Consider the following 24,839-nt stretch of genomic DNA (forward strand, 5'->3'; position numbering starts at 1 on the left):
CAAAATAGAATCAAAAAAGTTAAGATGAACTGTGAAAGGAAACTAGCAGAAAACATAAACACTGATGCCAAGAGCATTTATAAGTATACAAAGAGGAAGAGAATAGCTAAAGTAAATGTTGGCCCTTTAGAATATGATACTGCTGAGGTAATAATGGGGAATACAAAGATGGCGGAGACACTGGATCAATATTTTGCCTCTGTCTTCAGGGTAGAGGATAATTAAAACTTTTCCCAAGAACTGCAGTTAATGCAGAGGAACGTAGTGCAGTAACCATCAATAGAGAGAAGGTATTGAATGTACTAATAGGACGAAAGGCAAATAAGTCTCTGGGACCTGATGGCCTGCACTGTAGGGTATTAAAGGAGGTGGCAGCAGAGATAGTGGATGCATTGGTTATGATAATTCAAAAGTCCCTGGATTCTGGAAAGGTTGGTTGGAAACACGCTAATGTAACTCCCCTATTCAAAAAGGGAGAGAGGCAAAAAGTAGGAAACTATCGACCGGTTAGCTTGACCTCTGTGGCGGGGAAGTTGCTGGAATCAATCAATCACTGAACATTTGGAAAGACAAAGCTCAATCCACCATTGTCAGCATGGTTTTATGAAGGGCAAGTCATGCTTGACAAACTTGCTCGAGTTCGGACGTAACCGGCGAGGTGGATAATGGGGAACCTGTGGTAATAGTATATCTAGAATTCCAGAAGGAGTTTTACACGGTGCTGTATAAAAGACTGATCCAAAAGGTGAGATCGCAGGGTGTTGGAGGTGGAATACTAGATTGGATTGAGGACTGGCTGACTGACAGAAAGCAGAAGGTCGGGTTAAATGGGTCCTTCTCTGGCTGGTGAACTGTAACTAGTGACTGCCGCAGTGGTCAATCCTCGGACTGCAACTGTTCACAATCTATATAAAAGACCTGCGAGCAGGCGCAGAGTGTGACATAGCAAAATTTGTGATGATACTAAAATAGGGAAAAGCAGGCAGCGAAGTGGAGGCACAGATTTTACAAATGGATATTGAGAGTCTAGGAGATTGGTTTAATGTGCAAAAGTGTGAGGTTACCCACTTTGGCCGAAAATATTGTCAGGCAAATTATTATCTAAATGAAAAGTAGATTAAAAATGCGTCTGGGCAGAGATATCTGGGTGTCTTCGTTCAGGAATCACAGAATCACAGAAAGTAGTATGCAGGCGCAGTATGTAATAAGAAAGACAAATAGAATGTTCATGTTGAACCTGCGTTGCTGGCCTTGTTCAACATTACAAACCAGCTGTCTAGCCGCTGAGCTAAACCAGCCCACCACTGGAGATTTATGCACCATCCTGAGAGATTCCAGGCCAATGCAGAGGGCTGACAGTGCGATGTAGTATTGCTGCAGAGAGTCAGGAAGTTCAGTGTTGTTAGAATGGAGATATTTTAAGTCATGTGGAATAAATCATTGATTTACAAATGGAATAAGTTTAAATTCCATGTGTCAAATATGTTTTCTTTTGGATTTTAAATTCACAATTCTGTCCATTATTCACTTTTCAAAGGAACAGAAACAAAAGTTAGAACCGTATGAACAGCAATTTGTCATATTTTTCTTGCTTACCGTTGAAAGCAACGCCTGTCAAAAGCGGCTCTTCTGCCGGATGTTAGACTTGTCTATATCGATCCACCCATTTAAATATTTATCATGTTATCTTGGGAGGGATTCATTTTTCAAACTGAGTTCTGAAAAATTATTTTGCATCAAAGATTGAGTAGAGAAGAGAAGATTGCTGCACCTCCCTGCTTGAGTGAGAATTCTATTAGTGCGGTAATGGACAGATGTTGAGGACACCTTTGAATGTAAAACTCAGTCACGTGGCGTGGTAGACTGGGTCATCATCAAGCAATGATCTTGAGTGTTCCTCGCAGCAGTATCTCCTTACAAAGTGATAATTCTGTCATTACTCTGTGGAGCAAATAGTTCTTTACTGAAAGAGACAGGAGGACATGCCAAAAAACATAGAATCATAGAATTTAAAATGCAGAAGGAGGCCATTCGGCCCATCGAGTCTGCACGGCCCTTATAAAGAGCACCCTACTCAAGCCCACCTATTTACCCTATCCCCGTAACCCAATAACTCCCATTTAACCTTTTTGGACACTATTTAGCTTGGCCAATCCACCTAACCCGCACATCTTTGGACTGTGGGAGGAAACTGGAGCACCCGGAGGAAACCCACGCAGACACTGGGAGAACGTGCAGACTCCAGACAGACAGTGACCCAGCTGGGAATCGAACCTGGGACTCTGGAGCTGTGAAGCAACGGTGCTAACCACTGTGCTACCGTGCTGCCCTCGAAGGAAGATGCTGTTTTTTCTGCTCCAGGATTGCCTCCCAAGATCCGGTTGTCGTTACATTATCTGCACTTGTTCAAAAGACTTGGAGAATACGAGGAATACTTTATACAACAGTGAGGATATGGAACTCTCTACTACAAAGAATACTTGAGTGAACAGCACAGATGCACTTAAGGGGAAGTTAGATAAGCACGTGAGGGAGAAAGGAATAAGGCTGTGGGCAGATAGGGTCCATCTTTGGCCCCTTTGTGTGTCTCGTTTGAGGCTGCGATTCAATGGCATGCTCAAAACCCAACTCTACCTCGCCGCCAGTTGAACGTTAGGAAGACTGAAGCCACAGTTTTCGGTGTCCACTCCGAACTCGTTTGGGGCAGCACGGTAGCATGGTGGTTAGCATAAATGCTTCACAGCTCCAGGGTCCCAGGTTCGATTCCCGGCTGGGTCACTGTCTGTATGGAGTCTGCACGTCCTCCCCGTGTGTGCGTGGGTTTCCTCCGGGTGCTCCGGTTTCCTCCCACAGTCCAAAGATGTGCGGGTTAGGTGGATTGGCTATGCTAAATTGCCCGTAGTGTCCTATAAAGTAAGGTTAAGGGGGGTTGTTGGGTTATGGGTTAGGGTGGATACGTGGGTTTGAGTAGGGTGATCATGGCTCGGCACAACATCGAGGGCCGAAGGGCCTGTTCTGTGCTGTACTGTTCTATGTTCTATGTTTCCTGAGTTATTGAATCCACCCCTCTCTCTGACACCAGTCTGTGAATAAACCGCTCTGTTTAAAATCTTGGCGTTGTATTTGATCTTGAGATGCACTTCGGGTCGTCGCAAAGACCTCCTATATCATCACCTGGCTGCACCCTGGTTTCTAGACTTGACTCTTTCAGCGCGTTTTCTGACTGGTTCTTTGTAAACCTGAGGTCATCCGAACCTCTGCTGGCCCCTACTTTATCCCATCTCCTGATAACCCTGTGTTCACCGACCTGCAATGACCCCCAGTCACACAATATCTAGATTTTAAAATTCTCATCCTTCTTTTCACTGCATGGCCTCGGCGCCCTCTTACCTCTGTAATCCCCAAATACCACAACCCTCAAGCCTTTTCTAATTCTGGCCCTCCTGTGCATTCCCGTTTTTAAAAAAAGTACTTTCATTCAAATTTTTAACATTTAAAACACACATTACACAGTAAAACCAACAGAACCCCCCCCTAACCAACCTCATTGACGATATCCAGGTTGGAGAAACTGACTTACACCCTAACAGGACCCTCCTGCGAGCGATCAATGAGGCGAAGGCTAAAACATCTGCCCCCACCCCCGTCTGCAACTCCGGCAAGTCTGACACCCCAAATATGGCCCCATGGGGACTGGGCTCTAAACCCACATGCAGGATTGCCGACATAGTGCTGAAGAACGTCCCCCAAAATTTCACCAACTTCGGGCAGGACCAGAACATATGTACGTGATGGGCTGGGCCCCTCTCACGCAAACGCTCGCAAATACCTTCCACCCCCTCAAACAGCCGGCTCATCCTCGACCTCGTCAGGTGTGCTCTGTGCGCAACCCTTTGCCTCGAGCATGAGGTTGAAGCATTCATCCTCCGCAGCCCCTCACACCTCAGCCCCTCCTCCAGCACCACCCCCAGCTCCTCCTCCCACTTACCCTTAACTTCCTCCTGAGACGCCATATCATCTTCCCAAGATCCTCCTGAAGATTGCTAAGGTGACCCAACCACCCCCCCCCCCCCCCCCCCCCCCCCCCCCCCCCCCAAAGCCCATCACCGACAACCTGCATGTACCTGAAAACCTCCCATCGTGGGACCTCAATTACCCCCCCCCCCCCCCTCCACCCAGCCGCTCCTCCAAACTTGTAAACCTTCCTTGCAAAAATAAGCCTTCATTTCCATCACCCCTCGCTCCTCCTATCGCCAAAATTCTCGCATTTATTTCATAGAATTTACAGTGCAATAGGAGGCCATTCAGCCCATCGAGTCTGCACCGGCTCTTGGAAAGAGCACCTTACCCAAGCCCATACCTCCACCCTATCCCCATAACCCAGTAACCCCACCTAACACTAAGGGCAATTTGGACACTGAGGGCAATTTAGCCTGGCCAATTCACCTAACCTGCACATCTTGACTGTGGGAGGAAACCGGAGCACCCGGAGGAAATCCCCACACACGGGGAGAACGTGCAGGCAGTGACCCAAGCCGGGATTCAAACCTGGGACCCTGGAACTGTGAAGCATTTGTGCTAACCACTATGCCATCGTGCTGCCCTTATCCTCTGGCTCAAACCCATGACTCCCTCGAATCAGCCCCCATCAACTTCAACCCTGCCCCCATGATTGTCTCCCATGATTTCAGTGGATTCCCACCACCGGATTCCCCGAGTACTTCCTCAGGGCAACAGAAACGACACCGTTGCCGGGGCTCATAACCCCGACACCTTACAAGTGCCTGCCTCCATCCTCACCCACAAAGCCTCCGTCTCCCTGCCCCAACACTGCACCTAAATATTCGCCGCCCAATAATAGTAGTACAGTTTCGGAAGGGCCAGGCCCACCGACTGTTGCCCTCTCTGAAGCACCATCCCCTATTCCTTGTCACCTCCCCTGCCTGCATCCCCCTTATTAATTGTTCTACTGGTGGTCGCACTTTTGGTTGGGAGGACCTAAACTCTGGAATTTCCCTCACCCCCCCCAAAAAAATCTGAGTCTCTCCACTCCTCCCCCCCCCCCCCCCCCCCCCCCCCCATCCCTCTCCTTTAAGATACTAGCTCTCTGACCAAACCTTTGGTCTAATGAGACCTAGCGTCTTTTTATGTGAGTTGGTGTTTTGTTTTAAGTTGCTCCTGTAAGACACCTTGGGACGTGTTATTAGATTAAAGCCACTATAAGTTGTTTTCGAGTTGGATGAAGATTGCTGGGAGATGACTCGTGTGAAGCATAAAGGCTAAGTGGGCTGTATGACCTGTTTCTTTGCTGTTCGCCTGATGTAATGCAACAACAACCTGGGTGTTTATAGAACATAGAACAGTACAGCACAGAACAGGCCCTTCGGCCCTCAATGTTGTGCCGAGCCATGATCACCCTACTCAAACCCACGTATCCACCCTATACCCGTAACCCAACAACCCCCCCCTTAACCTTACATTTAATAGGACACTACGGGCAATTTAGCATGGCCAATCCACCTAACCCGCACATCTTTGGACTGTGGGAGGAAACCGGAGCACCCGGAGGAAACCCACGCACACACGGGGAGGACGTGCAGACTCCACACAGACAAAACGCAATATAACACCCCAAACTGTTTTGCAGGCGACGTTATCAAGCAGAATTTGATACTGAGCCATGTTAGTAGGTGTCAGAATAAATGATTAAAACCCCTGTCAGAAGAAGTAGTTTGCAAGGAGTATCTTTAATTTTTTTTAATATAAAAATGAAGAGTACCCAATTCATTTTTTCCAATTAAGGGGCAGTTTGGCATGGCCAATCCACCTACCCTGCAGATCTTAGTGTTGTGGGGGCAAAATCCACGCAAACACCGGGGGGGGGGGGATGTGCAAACTCCACACGGACAGTGACCCAGAGCCGGGATCGAACCTGGAACCTTCGACGCCGTGAGGCAGCAATGCTAACCACTGCGCCACCGTGCTTGCCCTGCAAGCAGTATCTTAACCGAGGAGAAAGTGGTGGAGGAAGGGAATCCGGAGCTTAGGATGTAGGTAGCTACATTTGGACAACATTGATGGTGACCCAGTCAAACATACCGTTCGACTGGGCCAAGTATTAAATGCAGAAAGGTACCACCGCTGTGTGTTTTGATGGGTGCCAAAGTAGGAAGGTTTCTTCAAAAAATTCATTACTAGCAATTGCCCGTAGGTTTGTACCAATAATTCTGTGGCATTGTTCGTGTCACCGAGAAGTAAATTTAGCTTCAGACCTTGTGCTATCTCCCTGCTGGAGTATTGGCACCTCAGTAGCTGTCAAGTCGCTGCTCGGTACTTGGATGCCTCTGGATTCAACAACTCCTTTTGGCAAGATTACTTAAAGGGACATTTCTTGTGCAATTTTTAATGATTGTGGGCAAAGAGATGTGCCTGGCTTCTAATTATTCCCAGTGATTAAGCCTGGGAGGATAAATTCATTAATCAAGATGTCAGAAGCCTGCGGCATAAATATTAGCTGGATTTAAAATTTAAGGGAAAGTGATTTTTGCCTCTGGTTTGTTTTGGGTATATTGCTGTCTACTACTGACAAGCTACTGTAGTCAAGGGCATGTTTTGAACATTTTTTTCTCTAGTCTTAGGAGGCTTTCAATTAATGAGGGAACAAGTTTGATGTTCTTGGTTTTCACTCCCACTAGCCTTTTCACTTGTGTATTGTCAGAAGAAAGTCTAAATTTATCATTTGATATTGCACCATGCAGGTTCTTGCAGAGCAGTGGTAGAAAAAAAACTGCCTGTGCAGCTCAGTGAGCTACAAGACTGAAAATTCATTGATTTGTTTTTCTATCGTCAATGCCCTTCCCATGTTGAGAGTTATGGAGAGAGATTTTTTTTTCTGGAACAATTCCAATTGTGTTCTTTACAGACAAACGGTGTTGTCCAGCGATTCATAAATCCCTCCACCCCAAAGTGCTTTATCCCGTAGGTGACAACTACTCCTTCATTCGGGGGTTTGGCCAGTACAAACTGCCGCCCATCGTGTGACAGTCACAGTGGGGTTCATCACTCCGGACATTGTGAGAGGGTCACGGTGGGGTTCTCACTCCGGACATTGTGTGACGGTCACAGTGGGGGTTCATCACTCCGGACATTGTGTGACGGTCACAGTGGGGTTCTCACTCCGGACATTGTGTGACGGTCACAGCGGGGGTTTATCACTCCGGACATTGTGTGACGGTCACAGTGGGGATTCATCACCCCGGACATCGTGAGAGGGTCACAGTGGGGTTCTCACTCCGGACAACGTGAGAGGGTCACAGTGGGGTTCATCACTCCGGACATCGTGAGAGGGTCACAGTGGGGTTCATCACTCCGGACAACGTGAGAGGGTCACAGTGGGGTTCATCACTCCGGACATTGTGAGAGGGTCACAGTGGGGGTTCATCACTCCGGACATTGTGAGAGGGTCACAGTGGGGTTCATCACTCCGGACATTGTGTGACGGTCACAGTGGGGGTTCTCACTCCGGGCATCGTGAGAGGGTCACAGTGGGGGTTCTCACTCCGGACAACGTGAGAGGGTCACAGTGGGGTTCATCACTCTGGACATAGTGAGAGGGTCACAGTGGGGTTCATCACTCTGGACATAGTGAGAGGGTCACAGTGGGGTTCATCACTCTGGACATAGTGAGAGGGTCACAGTGGGGTTCTCACTCCGGACATCGTGAGAGGGTCACAGTGGGGGTTCATCACCCCGGACATTGTGAGAGGGTCACAGTGGGGTTCATCACTCCGGACATTGTGAGAGGGTCACAGTGGGGGTTCATCACTCCGGACATTGTGAGAGGGTCACAGTGGGGGTTCATCACTCCGGACATAGTGAGAGGGTCACAGTGGGGTTCATCACTCCGGACATTGTGAGAGGGTCACAGTGGGGTTCATCACTCCGGACATTGTGAGAGGGTCACAGTGGGGTTCATCACTCCGGACATTGTGAGAGGGTCACAGTGGGGTTCATCACTCCGGACATTGTGTGACGGTCACAGTGGGGTTCTCACTCCGGACAACGTGAGAGGGTCACAGTGGGGGTTCATCACTCTGGACATAGTGAGGGGGTCACAGTGGGGTTCATCACTCCGGACATCGTGAGAGGGCCACAGTGGGGTTCTCACTCCGGACATCGTGAGAGGGTCACAGTGGGGGTTCATCACCCTGGACATTGTGAGAGGGTCACAGTGGGGGCTCTCACTCCGGACATCGTGAGAGGGTCACAGTGGGGGTTCTCACTCCGGACAACGTGAGAGGGTCACAGTGGGGTTCATCACTCTGGACATAGTGAGAGGGTCACAGTGGGGTTCATCACTCCGGACATCGTGAGAGGGTCACAGTGGGGGTTCATCACTCCGGACATCGTGAGAGGGTCACAGTGGGGGTTCATCACTCCGGACATCGTGAGAGGGTCACAGTGGGGGTTCATCACTCCGGACATCGTGAGAGGGTCACAGTGGGGGTGTCTGACACTGACCCATCATGAAACCAATTACCCAACACCAGTTGAGAGTCGGTCAGCTCTCAAATCTTCTTGCCTTTTCTGATGCGGTTTGATGGTATTCTATCTCAAATTGCTCTGCTAAGATACTTGGGATAGTTTAAATAAATTGCTTGTATGGGGTTCATAAAAGGAATAAATTATCAAATGCATTAAATAATTTATTAATATGTATCAGTTCTGATGTGGACTGTGGTACACAATCAGAAATATCTGCTCTAAATGGATCTATCTTGTTTGATTCTTTGCAATTGCAGTTCCCGACAGAAGTTAAATATTGCATGGTAATGTCAGCTCGAGTGTAGCAGGGTTTAGAAGTAGATCCTATGTGTGCATCGTTGTGTGCTGTGGGAACATCCATAATTCAATCGTCCCTATTTTCCACCATATTCCAGATGGGTGTTTTGCTTATTAGAGTTTACTGCGCCGAGTAATAAATAATGCGCACGTTTGTGTTCTGCTTTGTCATCTAGTTTGATAAATTATATTCCTACAATATTCGCCACAGCTTTGGGAAGGAAGGGAAGAGGGTGGACTATACCCCGTACAGCTGCATGAAGATCATTATGTCAAATGCACCAGGTCAAGGGGATTATCACGGTGAGTTTGCAAGCTAGTCACATTATCATGCTGCATGAAAGGACCTTTGAAGGTAGGAATGGGAAATTGCTTGTTTGACTGGATTGCCAGCAGGGATCAAGAGTGTGCAGCTTGTGCCAGTCTGCATTGTCATGCTTCTGCTCCATTACACTTTGGGCTTTTCCTCGCGACTGAACGAGGTCAGCCAAGAGGCATCCATTCAGGCTGCCCTTCACTGAGCACTGTTTTATAGCTGGCACCATGGATATCACATGGGGGCTCTCTGGCACGTACAAGTGTCTCAGTTAAAATCGTAAGGGAACTATATGATGCATGCTAAATTTACTGAAATGCTGCCTAGTTTCTTTGACATCAACCGATTTATTTATTTACCATGGCATAACATTGATTTTTATGTTCATTCACTGGATGTTTGCGGCCCTTGTCTAGGCCAGCATTTATCGCCCATGAGACGGTGGTGGTGAGCTGCCTTCTGGAACCACTGCAGTCCATGCGGTGTATGTGTCATAATATACATCTATGTATATAATGGGGTGCAGACAGGCAGTGATTGACACACCGGATGACCAGTGAGCGCACAGAACACAGCAGCCAATCACCAGACAGGACACGAGCACTATAAAGGCAGAGGGCACCAGTTCTCCAGCTCTCGGGATCCAGCCTCAGACAGTCAGATCTCATGAGCATAGCCAATTCAAACACCATGTGGTAGTCAGTAAGTCTGGTCAGGCTAGCCTCAGTTCTCCAGTCAAGTCAGCATAGTGTCAACCCACAGTTGAACATGTATAATAGTTAGATGTTGCATCTCATCAAGTGTTGGAAGTCTGTCTCTCGCTCCACTGCATCAAGCGCAGGCCACATCGACCCAGCCTGCCCATCACATCAGTAGGTACACCCTCAGTGCTGTTAGGGAGGTAGTTCCAAGAATCTGACCCAGGAACGACAATATGGCTCCAAGTCAAAATGGTGAGTGACTTGGAGGGAAACTTGCAGGTTGTGGTGTTCCTTTGTATCTGCTGCCCTTGCCCTCCAAGATGGTAGTGCCCATGGGTTTGGAAAGAGCTGCCTAAGGGGCCTTGATGAGTTCCTGCAGTGCATCTTGTAGATGGTGTACACGGCTGCCACTGTATGTCAATGGTGGAGGCACTGAATGTGGTGCTAATCAAGCGGCCTCTTTGCCTTTAATGGTGTCGAGTGTTGTTGGAGCTGCACTCATCCAGGCAAGCACGGAGCATTCCATCACACTGCTGACTTGTGCCTTGTAGATGATGGACAGGCTTTGGGGAGTCGGGAGGTGAGTTACTGTCTGCAGAATTCCCAGCCTGGTCTCTATACATAGTATTTGTATGGCTAGTCCAGTTCAGTTCCTGATCCATGGTAACCTTCTCTCTCTCTCTCTCTCTCTCTCTCTCCCCCCCCCCCCCCTCCCCCCGCGATGTTGATACAGTAGTCCCCCGTTATACCGCGCTCCGCAATACCGCGGTTCGCGATATACGGCGGGGGGGCTTATGGACCCCAACTGTCAGCTTCCCTCTCCGGATCAAAGTGAGCCGGCTGCTGAAATTGACACTGCCGGCTGATTTTGACACTGCCGGCTGCTCCTCTCTCACTGAGATTCAGTGAGAGAGGAGCAGCTCACACAGCGTCCGGAAGTGGATAGTGCAGAGCTACAGCTGGTACCTCCATAGTGGTTGAGGTAGGGTGGGGGTGGGGGGGGAGGGGGTGGGGGTGGCGGTGTGGAGAAAGGCCTGAACTGCAGGGGTTTGGGACCGAGGAGAGATGCGACACCCCCCTGCCACTTATTCCCAAACCACCAAGTTGACAGCCCTGACACCTAAAACTGAATCCCAGCCTTGCCTTTGAAACTGACATGCAGCGCAGGGTGCAAGCGCGTGCGGCAGATGGGGTGCAGACAGCAAGACCTTGTAAGTTCCTGGTAAGTTTCTGTGGGTTGTTTTAATTAGATCCACGATGGGGGTTTTAATTTTATTTAAAAATCTATGCATGCGCTTCCCATTGTGAGTCTACGGGGGTCTGACCTCTCCCCCCCGCCCCCCGTAGACTCACAATGGGAAGCGCATGCATAGATTTTAAAATAAATTTAAAGCCCCCATCGTGGATATCCGCGGCTCGGATGCAACGCGGCTGGCTGTCTTGGACCCCAACACCCGCGTTATAAAGGGGGACTATAATTCCTTAGCCTGTCAACCTGACAGTGGGCAGGGACCTGTTTGGGTGGGGGGGGGGGGGGGGGGGGGGGGGGGGGGGGGGGGGGGGGGAATAGTACCCGTTGTCCTTATCAAGTATTCCTAAGTGTTTCCCAAATATGATGTGCTCTGCTCACTGCTTTGTATAAACTTGAACCTGGAGAACAACCTTCGGCTGTCATCTGCTGCACCATTTTCCTGTTTGGATGGAAGGATTTTAGAGTCGAGACTGGATTGTGGAACCAGCCATTTGGGAAGAGATTGAAATTGCCTTGTGTCATTGTACTGCCTGGCATCTTGCATGTCTCAGCAGCCAAGATGTTCTGAACCAAATCTGCAGGTGAAGGAACGGTGTTCTGCTGCAGAAACGAGGATTTGTAAAGCGCCTGTAATGTATCCCAAGGCTCTGAACCGGCAGGTTGCGAAACGAAGTTTGACACCGAACCACAAAGAGTGCTGAAGGAGCCGGGTTTTATGGGTTGGAGTCTCTGTTCCCACCGGCAGGGCATCCCCGCTCATAGGTTTCCCAATGATACGGGGTAGCATTGTGGATAGCACAATTGCTTCACAGCTCCAGGGTCCCAGGTTCGATTCCGGCTTGGGTCACTGACTGTGCGGAGTCTGCACATCCTCCCCGTGTGTGCGTGGGTTTCCTCCGGGTGATCCGGTTTCCTCCCACAGTCCAAAGATGTGCAGGTTAGGTGGACTGGCCATGCTAAATTGTCCTTGGTGTCCAAAATTGCCCTTGGTGTTGGGTGGGGTTACTGGGTTATGGGGATAGGGTGGAGGTGTTGACTTTGGGTAGGGTGCTCTTTCCAAGAGCCGATGCAGACTCGACGGGCCGAATGGCCTCCTTCTGCACTGTAAATTCTGTGGCTTGAACGGGAAATCCCATTGACAAGCGGTGGGAATAGAGAATCCCACCGCCAGCGAACGGCGCACCGGTGAGAAACATGCGGTTAGGGGACCGGAGAATCCAGTGTCTCAGATGAGGAAAGACTGGGAGATTTAGGCAGGAAATTCCAAAGAATAGGGCCTTAGGCAGCAAGGCTGTGGTGCACCGTTCGCTGAAGGCTGCCTGGGGTGAAGTGATTTATATCAGAAATCCACAATTGAAGGAGACCCTGGACTTATTTTGTAAATCTAATGCTATGAAGGTAATTAATATGAAACATTGGTTTTGGATATTGCGTTGACCTCAGCTTTATTCTCAAGACCAGATTGATGCAGCAGCTTTGTGGAAAGGTTGGAAATTTCACCCATCCCCTGGTGTAGAGTTTTATATTTGTTGCCGGGATTAGAGGATAAGCAACTGTTTAGCCGTAGGAAAGTTAAGCTTACCGGTGGAATAAATTTAAATAACACAGCCGTCATCGTTTTCCATCGAACAGCACTCCACAGTAACCCTAGCTTACTTGAGAGATTTACGGCAGCGGCTGAGTACTTGGAGGTTGGGACATTGGAGAGATGTTCCTCAAAAGTCGGAAAGAAATCCAAGACTTGCGCTAATATAAACTCCTTTTACGACCTTCAGAGTGTTCAACAGCCAATAAAGCACCAGATCATTGTTATATGCGGGCGGCATGCTAGCACAGTGGTTAGCCCAGTTGCTTCACAACACCAGAGTCCCAGGTTTGATTCCCGGCTGGTGTCACTGTGCGGATTCTGCACTTTCTCCCCATATCTGGGGGGAGGTTTCCACCGGGTGCTCCAGTTTTCTCCCACAGTCCAAAGATGTGCGGGTTAGGTGGATTGGTCACGCTAAATTGCCCTGTAGTGTCCAAAAGTTAGGTGGGGTTGCTGGGTTACTGGGATAGGGTGGAGGTGTGGGCTTGGGTAAGGTGCTCTTTCAGGGGCTGGTGTAGACTCGATGGTTAAATGATCTCCTTCTGCACTGTAAATTCTGTGTACATTCTATTAAAAATCCTCTGGATCTGATGGCCTATACCCTGGCAGAGATAGTGGATCATCCAGAATTATATTAGATTCTGAAATGGTCCCTGAGGGTTTGAAGGTAAAACGTAATATTCAAGAAAGGAGAGAGAAAACTGGGAACTTTAAGCCACTTAGCATTTCAGAACGTGATACACGAGCACTTAGGAAATTGCACAACACAAACTTATAAAAGAGAAATGTTGATCGACTAATCTTAGATTTTCGAGGTTGCAATTAGCAGGGAGTAAGGGAAAACAGTAGATTATAGGGCACCATCTAACGGAAAAGTTTTAAAGTGTCATTTGTGACGGTTTTTGTCGGGGGTTTCCCGCCAGAGGAAACCGGAGCACCCGGAGAAAACCCACGCAGACACGGGGAGAATGTAGAAACTCCACACAGACAGTCGCCCAAGGTCAGCATCAAACACGGGTCTCTGGCGCTGTGAGGCAGCAGTGCTAACCACTGTGCGACCGTGCAGTTCGACATTTTCTGTTCCCAGTCTGTAATGGTTTTCACTGTAGATTAATTCAGGCCTCTGCAGTTTCTGAAAGACAGCAGCTTTTCTGGAGGGGCGGCGTGGCAGCACAGTGGTTAGCCCTGTTGCTTCACAGCGCCAGGGTCCCAGGGTTCGATTCCCGGCTTGGGTCACTGTCTGTGCGGAGTCTGCACGTTCTCCCCGTGTCTGCCTGGGTTTCCTCCGGGTGCTCCGGTTTCCTCCCACAGTCCACAGATCTGCAGGTGAGAAAATGAGAGATTATGTTGCCTGACAACTAGCACCATCTACTATGTTGCAACATTTTCCATTCCTCATTCTCTCTGCTGCTTGACTAAAAGACACATCTCCGTTAAGCATCCATGGATCAAAATGATAACGGCAAAAATATTTTTTTTAAAAGGGGAAATAAGGGAATCATCACGAAGGACCGTTACAGTACCTGCATCACATGGACTGCAGTGTTTCAATGAATGCAGCTCACTACCACTTTCTCAAGGACAATTAAAGATGGGCAATTATTGGCTGAGCCAGCGATGCCGCCATCCCGTGAAATTTTTTTTAACATAGTCTCTACTTTCAGTTCTGAACCCTCCTTCCCTTCTTTCAAAATTGGTACGCCTGCCTTCAACCACTAGAACCTCTTTTCTGGAATCCCCTTCCCTTAAGACATTGCCTTTCCTGTCTCTCTCTCTCTCCATAAAATCAATCTGTCTGACCAAGCTTTTATATCCTGCATTGGCTGTGTAGGTATTTGAGATTGACTCGGCTCGGCATGTCATGTTTGAGATGCTCTGCAAGTCAAACATGGATGCAGGGAGACCTGATTGTTGAATATTCTGACGATTAACTTACAGCGATAATTCCCATTTATTCCCGCAATGCTCTTATTTTCAGGCTGTCCATTCCGCCACAGCGATCTTGAACTTCTGAAGCAAAAGTTGCAGTCCTATAAAATTCCTCCTGCAGGAATTAGTCAGGTGAGTGATGACCAGCGGCCTGCGCTATTTGTGTACATATCAACTCATTATCGCCATTGTCTGATCAGTCCTTCAGAGGCAGGGCGCACTGCTGTGTGATATTGAAGGCAAGCCTTGTGAATAAATGTACTTTGCCTGTTGTCACTCCGCACACAATTCTGTACACCACACTTCCTCAGGCACCAAGGTGCCTTAATGACCTCTTGAAGAAAAAAGGGGTGTCGACTGGGACCCACGTGAGAAGATGCCACGTCATTTTCATCATGGGTGGGATTGTTCTGTAAGATATTAATTCGGTTTCTCCCCCCATCCCCCTTATAGAAATTTGGTCCCATTCTCTGTCTCCCTCATGGAATGGAAAAGTAAGGGCCAACCTGACTCAGGTGTTTAATTTGATTGGGATACAGGGGCTGGTTTAGCTCACAGGGGCTGGTTTAGCTCACAGGGGCTGGTTTAGCTCACTGAGCTAAATCGCTGGCTTTTAAAGCAGACCAAGCAAGCCAGCAGCACGGTTCGATTCCCGTACCAGCCTCCCCGGACAGGCGCCGGAATGTGGCGACTAGGGGCTTTTCACAGTAACTTCTTTGAAGTCTACTCGTGACAATAAGCGATTTTCATTTTCATACTCTCCGAGAGGAACTATTTCCTCTGGGTGGGGGCAGTTCAGAGCAAGGGGGCATGTCTTCACACACGCAGTAGTGGACATCTGAAACACTGCGCTGTAAATACCTGTTGAGGCGGGGAGTCCGTAGAAAATGCCAACACTGGAGATTGATCGATTTTTGTTCGGCAAAGGTACTAAAGGTAACAAACCCTTCAAGGGTGGTCGAGATACAGATCAGCCGCATTCTAATTGATTGGTGAAACAGGCTGGAAGGGCTGAACAGACCATTCGTGTTCCCATGTTCTGACTGCAATCATTGGAAAGGATCATCTTAAACAATTGCATTTTTTTTTTGAAAAAAAGAGAAAAACGATTCCAGCTTTGGAGCACAAGTGTCCGATTTGATACTTCAGTGCCTTTCCCATTCTGGCAGATTGTGTCACTGATTACCTTGTGGCAAGGCACATCTGATCTTTCCAGCGCAGAAACTGTGAATCTTGCAGGCGAAAGGCTGAGAGCGCTGTGAATGGACAGCTGCTGCTTCTGCATCCTGCTGCTGTAGTGACCCTGAGAAACAATAAAGGGCTCAATCTTTCAAAAATAATAAGCAGCAAAGCAACAAATCCCCAGGTATGTGGGGAAGGATCAGAGAAAACAAATGCATTTCAACAGAAATTCCTCCAGAAACAGCACGCCCCCCCACCCCCCCCCCCCCCCCCCCCCCCCCCCACACACCACCACCACTCCCCTTTTGCTAACCTTATCTCGGGCGGGGATGGAAGGAGAGATTTTCTTCATATTTTCATTGCAGTCTTAACAGTGGGAGTGCATTTCCTTGTTGGTTACCAACCCTGGCATTTGCCAATCTATTCCTTCTCTTTGGTTAATTCATCGCACACCACCAATTTTAACCAATCCGGTCTTAATGTAGAAGTTTAAAAACCTGATTGCTCCCAGCCTTGCCACTGGAAAACATTATTGTTGAAATCATTTAATTTGGTACCTTTTCCAAAATGAAAATATGCTGAAGGAGGGAGGCCTGTTGGCAGTGTCAACACCAACACTTGGGCCGAATGGCCTATACCTGTGTTGTAAAATTCTCTCTTTTTTTGTTTCTGGTGTTGGAGCTTGTGACTGTGATGAGGTGGTCCATTTACCCCCTCCCAGCTCTGCACGAGTCATAAGAACTAGGAGCAGGAGTAGGCCATCTAGCCCCTCGAGCCTGCTCCGCCATTCAATGAGATCATGGCTGATCTTTTGTGGACTCAGCTCCACTTTCCGGCCCGAACACCATAACCCTTTAATCCCTTTATTCTTCAAAAAAACTATCTATCTTTACCTTAAACACATGTAATGAAGGAGCCTCAACTGCTTCACTGGGCAAGGAATTCCATAGATTCACAACCCTTTGGGTGAAGAAGTTCCTCCTAAACTCAGTCACCGTGGATCTGTCCCAAGTTTATCCGAGGGATTTGGGGATTGCTGCTCTTTTGCAGGAGAGCAACAGAAAACTGACCCCAAACTTCCCGCCTGGGAAATTTCCACCTTGATTCTTGAGCGAAGTAGCTGTTGTCAACAGTAACCGATGAGTAAATACTTTTCTGTGATTTCCCTGCTGATTTGGTGTCGCGGTCATATTTGAGTCTAAAACTTTTGGGTTTAAAGCCCCACTCCAGGTCTTGAGCAATCCAGGTTGATACTTTATTCTGGGCCAGCGTTTAGAGAACCCCCAAAGTATATCATGGAGTTCACCTGACCCACAATTTTGAATAGAGTTTGGTTATGGGGAGCACAGGGGCCCACTTTACAGGTGTGATGCAACAGAGAACTAAAAAGTATTTTTAAAGCAAACCTATGTTTATTCTATGAACCCAATTAACAGTTTATAACCGCACAGTAAACATCTCATCAAATACCAACACACGTAACCCCACAGATGCAATACACCTTGCATAAATATGGCCCTATCTATCTGCAAAGTTCCAGAATATGCTGTTCTTTATTCAAGCAGTGTCGGTCAGCAGTCCTAACTGACACTGGCTTTCACCTTTGAGTTTCACCGGTCCGATTATGATCGTCAAGGCACGTTTCCACGGGCCCTCTCACTCTCAAGTTGCACCAGCCCTCGTGGTGGAGCTTTCCACAGTTTGTTTTCAACTGACCAACAAATAACCCTCCAGTTCTTGGTTTGACCTCTTATGGGGAAAATCAAAAAAATGCGAGCTATTCACATAACTTTCCTTTTAGCACTGTCTCCTTTTCTGTCAAACAAAAACAGCTGACTCTTCCTGAGTGATATGCTTCAGCTCCTCACAAGAATTTGATGTGTTCCTCTTTCTATCTCTATCTGCTTTCCCTTTGTCTGCAATACATAGTCCAAAATATCCACCTGTATATTCCAGGTACGAAACACAATTTAACAATCAATCCGTAAACCGTGTAACCAAAGACAGCAATCCCGCTGACCCCCCCCCCCATGCTCAATGGCAAACAATTCTGGGAAGTGCACAATAAACAGCCCCCATGAATTGTGAAGCCCTTCCTTCATCCCCTTCAGCTGAGACTTCACATTCCCGAGAGTGAAAGGAATTCAAGTAGATCTGCCCCCCCCCCCCCCCCAAGCCGTGTCACTGGACGGAGAAGCTGACCTCCACCCCAACAGGACCTGCATTCGGGCAAAGGCTAACATCTGCACCCGCCTGAGCCGGTCTGACCTCCCGAAAAAGGCCTCTATGGGCCCTGGTTCCAAGTTCACCCAAGATGACACTGAAAGCCTCCCTTCAAAAATCGCTCACATTCCACTTAACTATCCTAACCGGGAGTGGTGATGGGTGGGTGGGTTTTTTGGGGGGGGGGGGGGGGGGGGGGATGGAGGGAGGGAGAGAGAGGGAGATGCTCTCTTTCCCCCCCCTCCATCCACCATCCTCATAACTCCAGGCCCTGCCCACTGGGCTTGGCTCGCCTCGTCCCATTGTTACCATTGTGCCCCTCCCAGAATCCTCCACTTCCACGTCCTCTCGAAAGCACCTCACCCAGTATCAGCCCCCACCCTCAACTTTTCACACCTCCTAGGCTCATTGAAACCTGTTCTACCAGGCTCTGATGGCCACAGCCCCCCTCCCCCCTCACTACACTCCTGTTCACTGGCCTGCTTGGGCTAGCCAGTGTGGAGGCCTCTGCCCAGGCCTCACTTCCGCCGCCACCCCCCCGGTCCCAAGAAAACAAAGAAATCCCCTTCAACACACAACCCCAGTGTAAACACACAAACCCCAAAGAGACATAATTGCAAAAGAAAATTCCAAAACTTATCTTGTCCAAATAGGCAACTTCAACTCATTTAGCTGAAGGCCACCCACCACCTCGCCAACTCGACGTAAAGTCCTGGTATAAACGTATACCAGCTCCAGCCCATTGCACCTCCCGCTTCTGCTTTGCTCAACACAGGACCTTCTCCTTCACACGGTACCTATGGAAACAAATAATCACTGCTCTTGGCTCATTCGCCTTTGGTTTAGGCCTGCACATCCTATGGGCCCGATCCAGTTCGTACCGAGAGGGATCTTTCCCCTCCCCCAACAGCTCCGCCAACATCTTGGCAAAATACTCCCTCGGGCAGGCCCACGATCCTCAGATATTGCCGCTTGGATCTGTTTTCCAGGTCCTCCACTTTGGTTCACAGACCCTTGTTGGCCTCCACCACCTCTGCAGCTCCTCACCCATCCAGGTGAGTGTTGCGACAAGGCCTCTACCACTCCCTTCAGTTTCTCACCCTGCTCCCGCACCTCAGCTGATGTCCTCGACACTGCTGCCTTCACCTGGGCAATCGCCTCCACCAACAACTTCAACGTGCCATCATCCCCTTCCTCATCACCATCATGTGCTTTGCGAACTGTTTTTCAAGTTCCTGAACCATCACCTCGGTCATCTTTTCTACAATGAATAGGGCGGCCCCACCCACTGAACCAGCTTCCACCATCTTTCCAGTTGCCGAACCTACCCTTCCACTCAACTGCGAACCTTCACTCGTCCCCTTCTCGACAGCTTTCCTTTGGGTTCTGGACATCCTTCTTCCTTACCTGCACTTATTTAACAAAACATTACTCCGGGACCGGGTATTAAATTCTAACAAATCAAGCCTTGAGCAGGAGTCAGCCAACGTGCGACCTCCTCCTACATGCCGTCACCAGTCGCATACCTATTCTCATCTTGTACCAGTACTGGGACTGGATTCTCCGTAGCCCCACACCAAAATCGCGTTTGGCGAGGGGGCAAAGAATCTACGTTTGCGCCCGAATCGGGCCCGGCGCCGCTCCCATGATTCTCCGGTCCCCTGAGAATTGCTCGCATGCGAATTACACGGCGTGGATGGGGCGGGGGGCATTTCCAGAGGCTCTCCCAGCGATACTCCAGTCCCAATTGGCCAAATTCCCTGACGGCGTGTTTCTAACCACATCTGGCTGGTCAGGACACTTGCGCGGCCTAGGTGGGGGGGCGGGGGATCAAACACCGGGGGGTGGGGCCTTATGGGCGGCCGCGGCGGCGATCGGGCAGGTTATATGGAGCGGCACGGGGCAGATTGGTTGGATCTTGTTTGTTGATCCAGGTCCACCGGCTGAGTCTGTCATCACGTTTGGCGAGGCCGCCGGCGTGCGCATGCGCGGACTCTGAACCGGAAGTGCGGGGGCCCGTATCCACAGCCAAACTGCATGAAGCTCCCTGAGTCCCTGCTAGCCCCCTGAAAGTAGGTGAATAGGTCTTAATTCTTTTTTAGGGTAGTCTGTGGTGAAACGCCAGCGATTTTACGCCGGCGTGGGGACATAGTCCCATTTTTGGAGAATCCAGCCCAAGATCTTTATGAATGCTAGTGCTGAAATAGCAACAAAGGGGCAAGCGTAGGCCAATCAGCCCATCCAGCCTGCACCGCCATTCAATAGGATCATGGCCGATCATTGCTAATCGGGGCTAATTCGGTGTGGTGGCCCGTATAGGTAATAGCATGGGACAGTTGGAAATGCACATGCCGAGTAAAGGAATAGAAGGTTACGGTGATGGGATGGGGCGATAATAATTCTGTAAGCGGGAACTTAAAATGGACAAAAGAATGAAGCAAACTTGGTGATTGACGTTTGGTGGTGTGTTTGCGACTCTGACCTCTGCTGCATCAGACAAGCGATCAATATGCCAAGATGTTTTAAAAACAAATCTATCCCTCAAAAATAATTTGTTAAAAAATCACTTTGTCCCTTCCCCTACACCTCCACCCAAAGCTGAGTTAGTAACTGGTATGAGGTATCTCTTCCTTGTTGTGTGTTGCTGGATGATTTACACATTAGGGCCGATGGGTACTGTTAACACTCGATGTTATTTTTGTCTGCAAAGTTTGGACCGTTTCTTTTGATAAATGCATGCATTTTGGAAAATAAGCGAGATGCTTTGGACCTGATGTCTTAATTTCATCAAATCTCATGCTTTAGTCGTTGCTTCTGTTTGTCCCCTTGACCTGATCAGAGAATTTGGCTCGTACAATGTTGATTTGTGCAATAGACACTCCCACCGTGGCTAATTTTGAAGCTCCTGATGTTTAAAGTATGGAAACCCAGCAATGTAGTTGTCTTAGTGTAAAGGCCTACATGTTAAAAATAAATGCAGTATGAATTATTAACTGCATGTGAAAATACAAGATACTGAACTTCTAATAAGCAGCGATAGAAGCATTGCTGGCTCTTATTCTGAAAATTCACATTGAAAATGGCAGTTATTATTATTGGGCTGCACTTTTGACAGAATAATTACCATTTAAGTCAGATATTCCCTGGCAACACTATCAAATGTGATTCCCTGTGGCCGAGCTGCTGCAGAATAAGCTGAGTTGTTCAGGCAGGTTCCAACCAATCTGGAGGTGGCAAATCTCTCCAAGTCCACTGGGGCTCTGTATAATAACAGTGTCCCGTCAAATCTGTAATTGTCAAAGTCATTTTACTTGCCGGTTTTATTCTCCACCAACTTTCTCCCTCCACTTCCGTCTAAGATGTACAAACTTGGAGCAGGAGTGGGCCCCACTGCCCTTCAAGCCTGATCCGCCTTTCAATAAGATCAAAGCTGATCTTATTGTAACTCCTCTCTCTTCTCCCCCCCCCCCCCCCCCCCCCCCCCCCCCCACAAAGGTAATCTTTCACCCCTTTGCTCACCAAAAATCTATGTTCCACTGTCTTTGAGGAAGAGTTCCAAAGTCTCACCACTTGCCTAAGTGAAATAAATTCTTCTCATCTGTCTTTAATGGGTGACCTCTTATTTTAATGATGTGGAGATGCCGGCGCTGGACTGGGGTGGGCACAGTAAGAAGTCTTACCACACCAGGTTAAAGTTCAACAGGTTTGTTTCGAAAGCTAGTGATTTGAAACCAACTTGTTGGACTTTAATAACCTGGTGTTGTAAGACTTCTTACTGTGCTCTTATTTTAAACAGTGACCCCTAGTTCCAGATTCTCCCACAAGAGGAAAAAATCTTTCCATATCCGCCCTCTTCCCCCTCAGGATCTTAAAAGGTTTCAATCAAGTCACCTTTTATTCTTCTGAACTCCAGCGATATAAACCTCGCCTTGTCCAACCTTTCCTCATAAGATAAGGGGCCTCACGGTAGCATGGTGGTTAGCATCAATGCTTCACAGCTCCAGGGTCCCAGGTTCGATTCCCGGCTTGGGTCACTGTCTGTGTGGAGTCTGCACGTCCTCCCCGTGTGTGCGTGGGTTTCCTCCGGGTGCTCCGGTTTCCTCCCACAGTCCAAAGATGTGCGGGTTAGGTGGATTGGCCATGATAAATTGCCCGTAGTGTAAGGTTAATGGGGGGGGGTTGTTGGGTTACGGGTATACGGGTTACGTGGGTTTGAGTAGGGTGATCATTGCTCGGCACAACATCGAGGGCCGAAGGGCCTGTTCTGTACTGTTCTATGTTCTATAACCCGCCCACTCGCTCTATCAGTTTAGTAAACCTCTCCTGAACTGCTTCTAATGCACGAACAGTAACACCAACCCCACACTCACCATTACAGGGGGAGAAATTGAACAGCAGCTTCTTGTTTGCACGGCGTGCAGTTAAATACAGAACCTGAAGGCTGTTGTCAGAAAGTCTACTGCCCCGAGGGAAGTGCTGTGACGGTTCTTGCCAGTCTTCCCGGCAATGAAGTTAATGTAATACTGTGGACTTGCTGTGCTTGCTCTCTCCTCCCACACTAAAAATGGCAGTGAAAATTTGGATGGTGGCATTCGTGAACAAATGAGTTTTTAGACGCTGCGATAGTGATAGTTTTTCAGTGCTAGAGAAGTAATTAATTTGAAATGTAGAATCTCATTCATTCAGAAAAAATATTAGCGAAGGAAATTAGTATCAGATTTTTACAAAACATGTTACCTCTTCCGTCTCTTTTATCCCTTCTGAGCGAATCATGTCTGTCTTTCACGGACTTGATGTCTGTTACGTGATTTAAGTCTAATTGATCATTCTTGGCCCATTCGTCTGCACATCTCAGTCTTCCAGATGATTGGTTGAAGAGTCTCTCTCTTGTCTTTCTCACCCGCACCACAATTCTTGGTCAAAATCCTGCAACTCGCTCTCTGGCCGCACTGTGGGTGTACCTACACCATATAGATAGCAGTGGTTGAAGAAGGCAGCTCACCTTAAGGGCAATATTAGACATGGATAATGAATCTTGGCCTGGTCAACGACGCCCACATCTGAATTTAAAATCAAACGTGTACCCCACAGAAGATGACACGCCGAATCTGAAACCCGATTCCGGCAAGTCTGTGCTCAGAAGCCTGCAAAAACTGATAGATGATAATAATAATAATCTTTATTGTCACTGCAATAAAGTTTCTGTGAACAGCCCCTAGTCGCCACATTCCGGCGCCTGTTCGGGTACATAGAGGGAGAATTCAGAATGTCCAAATTACCTAACAGCACATCTTTCGGGTCTTGTGGGAGGAAATCGGATCACCCGGAGGAAACCCACGCTGAAACGGAGAACGGACAGTCTCTACGCAGACAGTGACCCAAGCCGGGAATCGAACCTGGAGCTGTGAAGCAACAGTGCTAACCACTGTGCTACCGTGTCGCCTGCTGTCAGTGTCAGGAATAACATTCCTTTTCAATTGCCCTCAACATCCATGACATTGGTCCTTGGCTGGGCTACAGTGCCACATGGTACTTTATCAAAAAGGAGAATCGGTTTCCAATGGCAGGGGAATAAGTAACCAAAGGACAGCAATTCCAGAGGCAACATGAAATATAAGTTAAGCAGCAAGTTGTAATTACCTGCTGTCTGAAACAGTGATTGAAGTTGATTCAATAATATCTTTCAAAATGTAATTGAATACAAATACGAAAGGGGCAAATTGCTGTGCTCTGGGGGAAAATAACAGGGGTGGGATGAAGTGGGATAGTTCTGACACGGGTGCGATGGGGTGAATGTGCGGTATTGTTCGGTTGCAGAACGACTTTCCTGTTTTATTGTGCGTTTTAAAGCAATAGATAAATTCAATTTTGCTGCTGGAAAATAAATGTCATAAAAGTTTCCTTTTGTTTTTGCTCCGGGTAAAATTGAGGCTCCCAATATTTCCACCAGTTTACTTGTCTTTCCGAACAATGCTCTGATGGCAACTGAGCCCAACACCCAGACTTCACCCAAGTGTTGCTTCACCCAACAGTAAAGGACATAGAACATACAGTGTAGAAGGAGGCCATTTGGCCCATTGAGTCTGCACCGACCCACTTAAACCCTCACGTCCACTCTATCCCCGTTACCCAATAACCCCTCCTAACCTTTTTGGTCACTAAGGGCAATTTATTATGGCCAATCCACCTAACCTGCACGTCTTTGGACTGTAGGAGGAAACCCACACAGACACGGGGAGAATTTACAGACTCTGCACAAACAGTGACCCAGCAGGTAATCGAACCTGGGACCCTGGCACTGTGAAGCCACATTGCTATCCACTTGTGCTACCGAGCTGCCTACGTTGCTGCAAAGAGTTAGCTAATAAAAAAATGCTTGTATATCTATGGCATATTTCACATCCTGAGATTGTCCCAAGGTTTCACAGCAATGAAGAATTTTTTTAAAAGTGCAATCACTGCTGAAATGCAAGGAGATTCTGCAGCCAATTTGCACGCAGCAAGGGCCCACAAACAGCAATATGATGGCACAAAAGTGAAGCACTGCGCGGGTACTGGAAATCTGGAACAAAGTGCTGGAAATGCACAGCACACCTGGCAGCATCTGTGGAGAGCGAAACAGAGTTAACGCTTCAGATCAGTGATGTCACATTAATTTGGTAATGACCACTTTAGTGATTGTTCAGGGATCGATATTGGCCAGGGTACTGGGGAGAATTCGCCTGTAAGAGTGGCCATGGGATCGTTTACATCCACCCATGCTGGTCAAGGCTTCGGTTTAATCCCTCATCCGAATTATGACACCTC

General features: G+C 48.3%; 1 protein-coding gene across 1 annotated transcript in view; it reads left to right on the forward strand.

Moving 5' to 3' along the window:
- prim2 (DNA primase subunit 2) overlaps positions 1-24,839 on the forward strand; it is a 238,432-nt gene that overhangs the window by 201,257 nt on the left and 12,336 nt on the right. The window contains exons 8-9 of the mRNA XM_038801067.1: positions 9,018-9,144; positions 14,677-14,759. Of these exons, the coding sequence (XP_038656995.1) occupies positions 9,018-9,144; positions 14,677-14,759 (210 nt within the window). The remainder of the gene's footprint in view (positions 1-9,017; positions 9,145-14,676; positions 14,760-24,839) is intronic.

The sequence above is a fragment of the Scyliorhinus canicula genome, chromosome 6 (assembly GCF_902713615.1).
Source record: "Scyliorhinus canicula chromosome 6, sScyCan1.1, whole genome shotgun sequence".
NCBI classification, from domain to species: domain Eukaryota; kingdom Metazoa; phylum Chordata; class Chondrichthyes; order Carcharhiniformes; family Scyliorhinidae; genus Scyliorhinus; species Scyliorhinus canicula.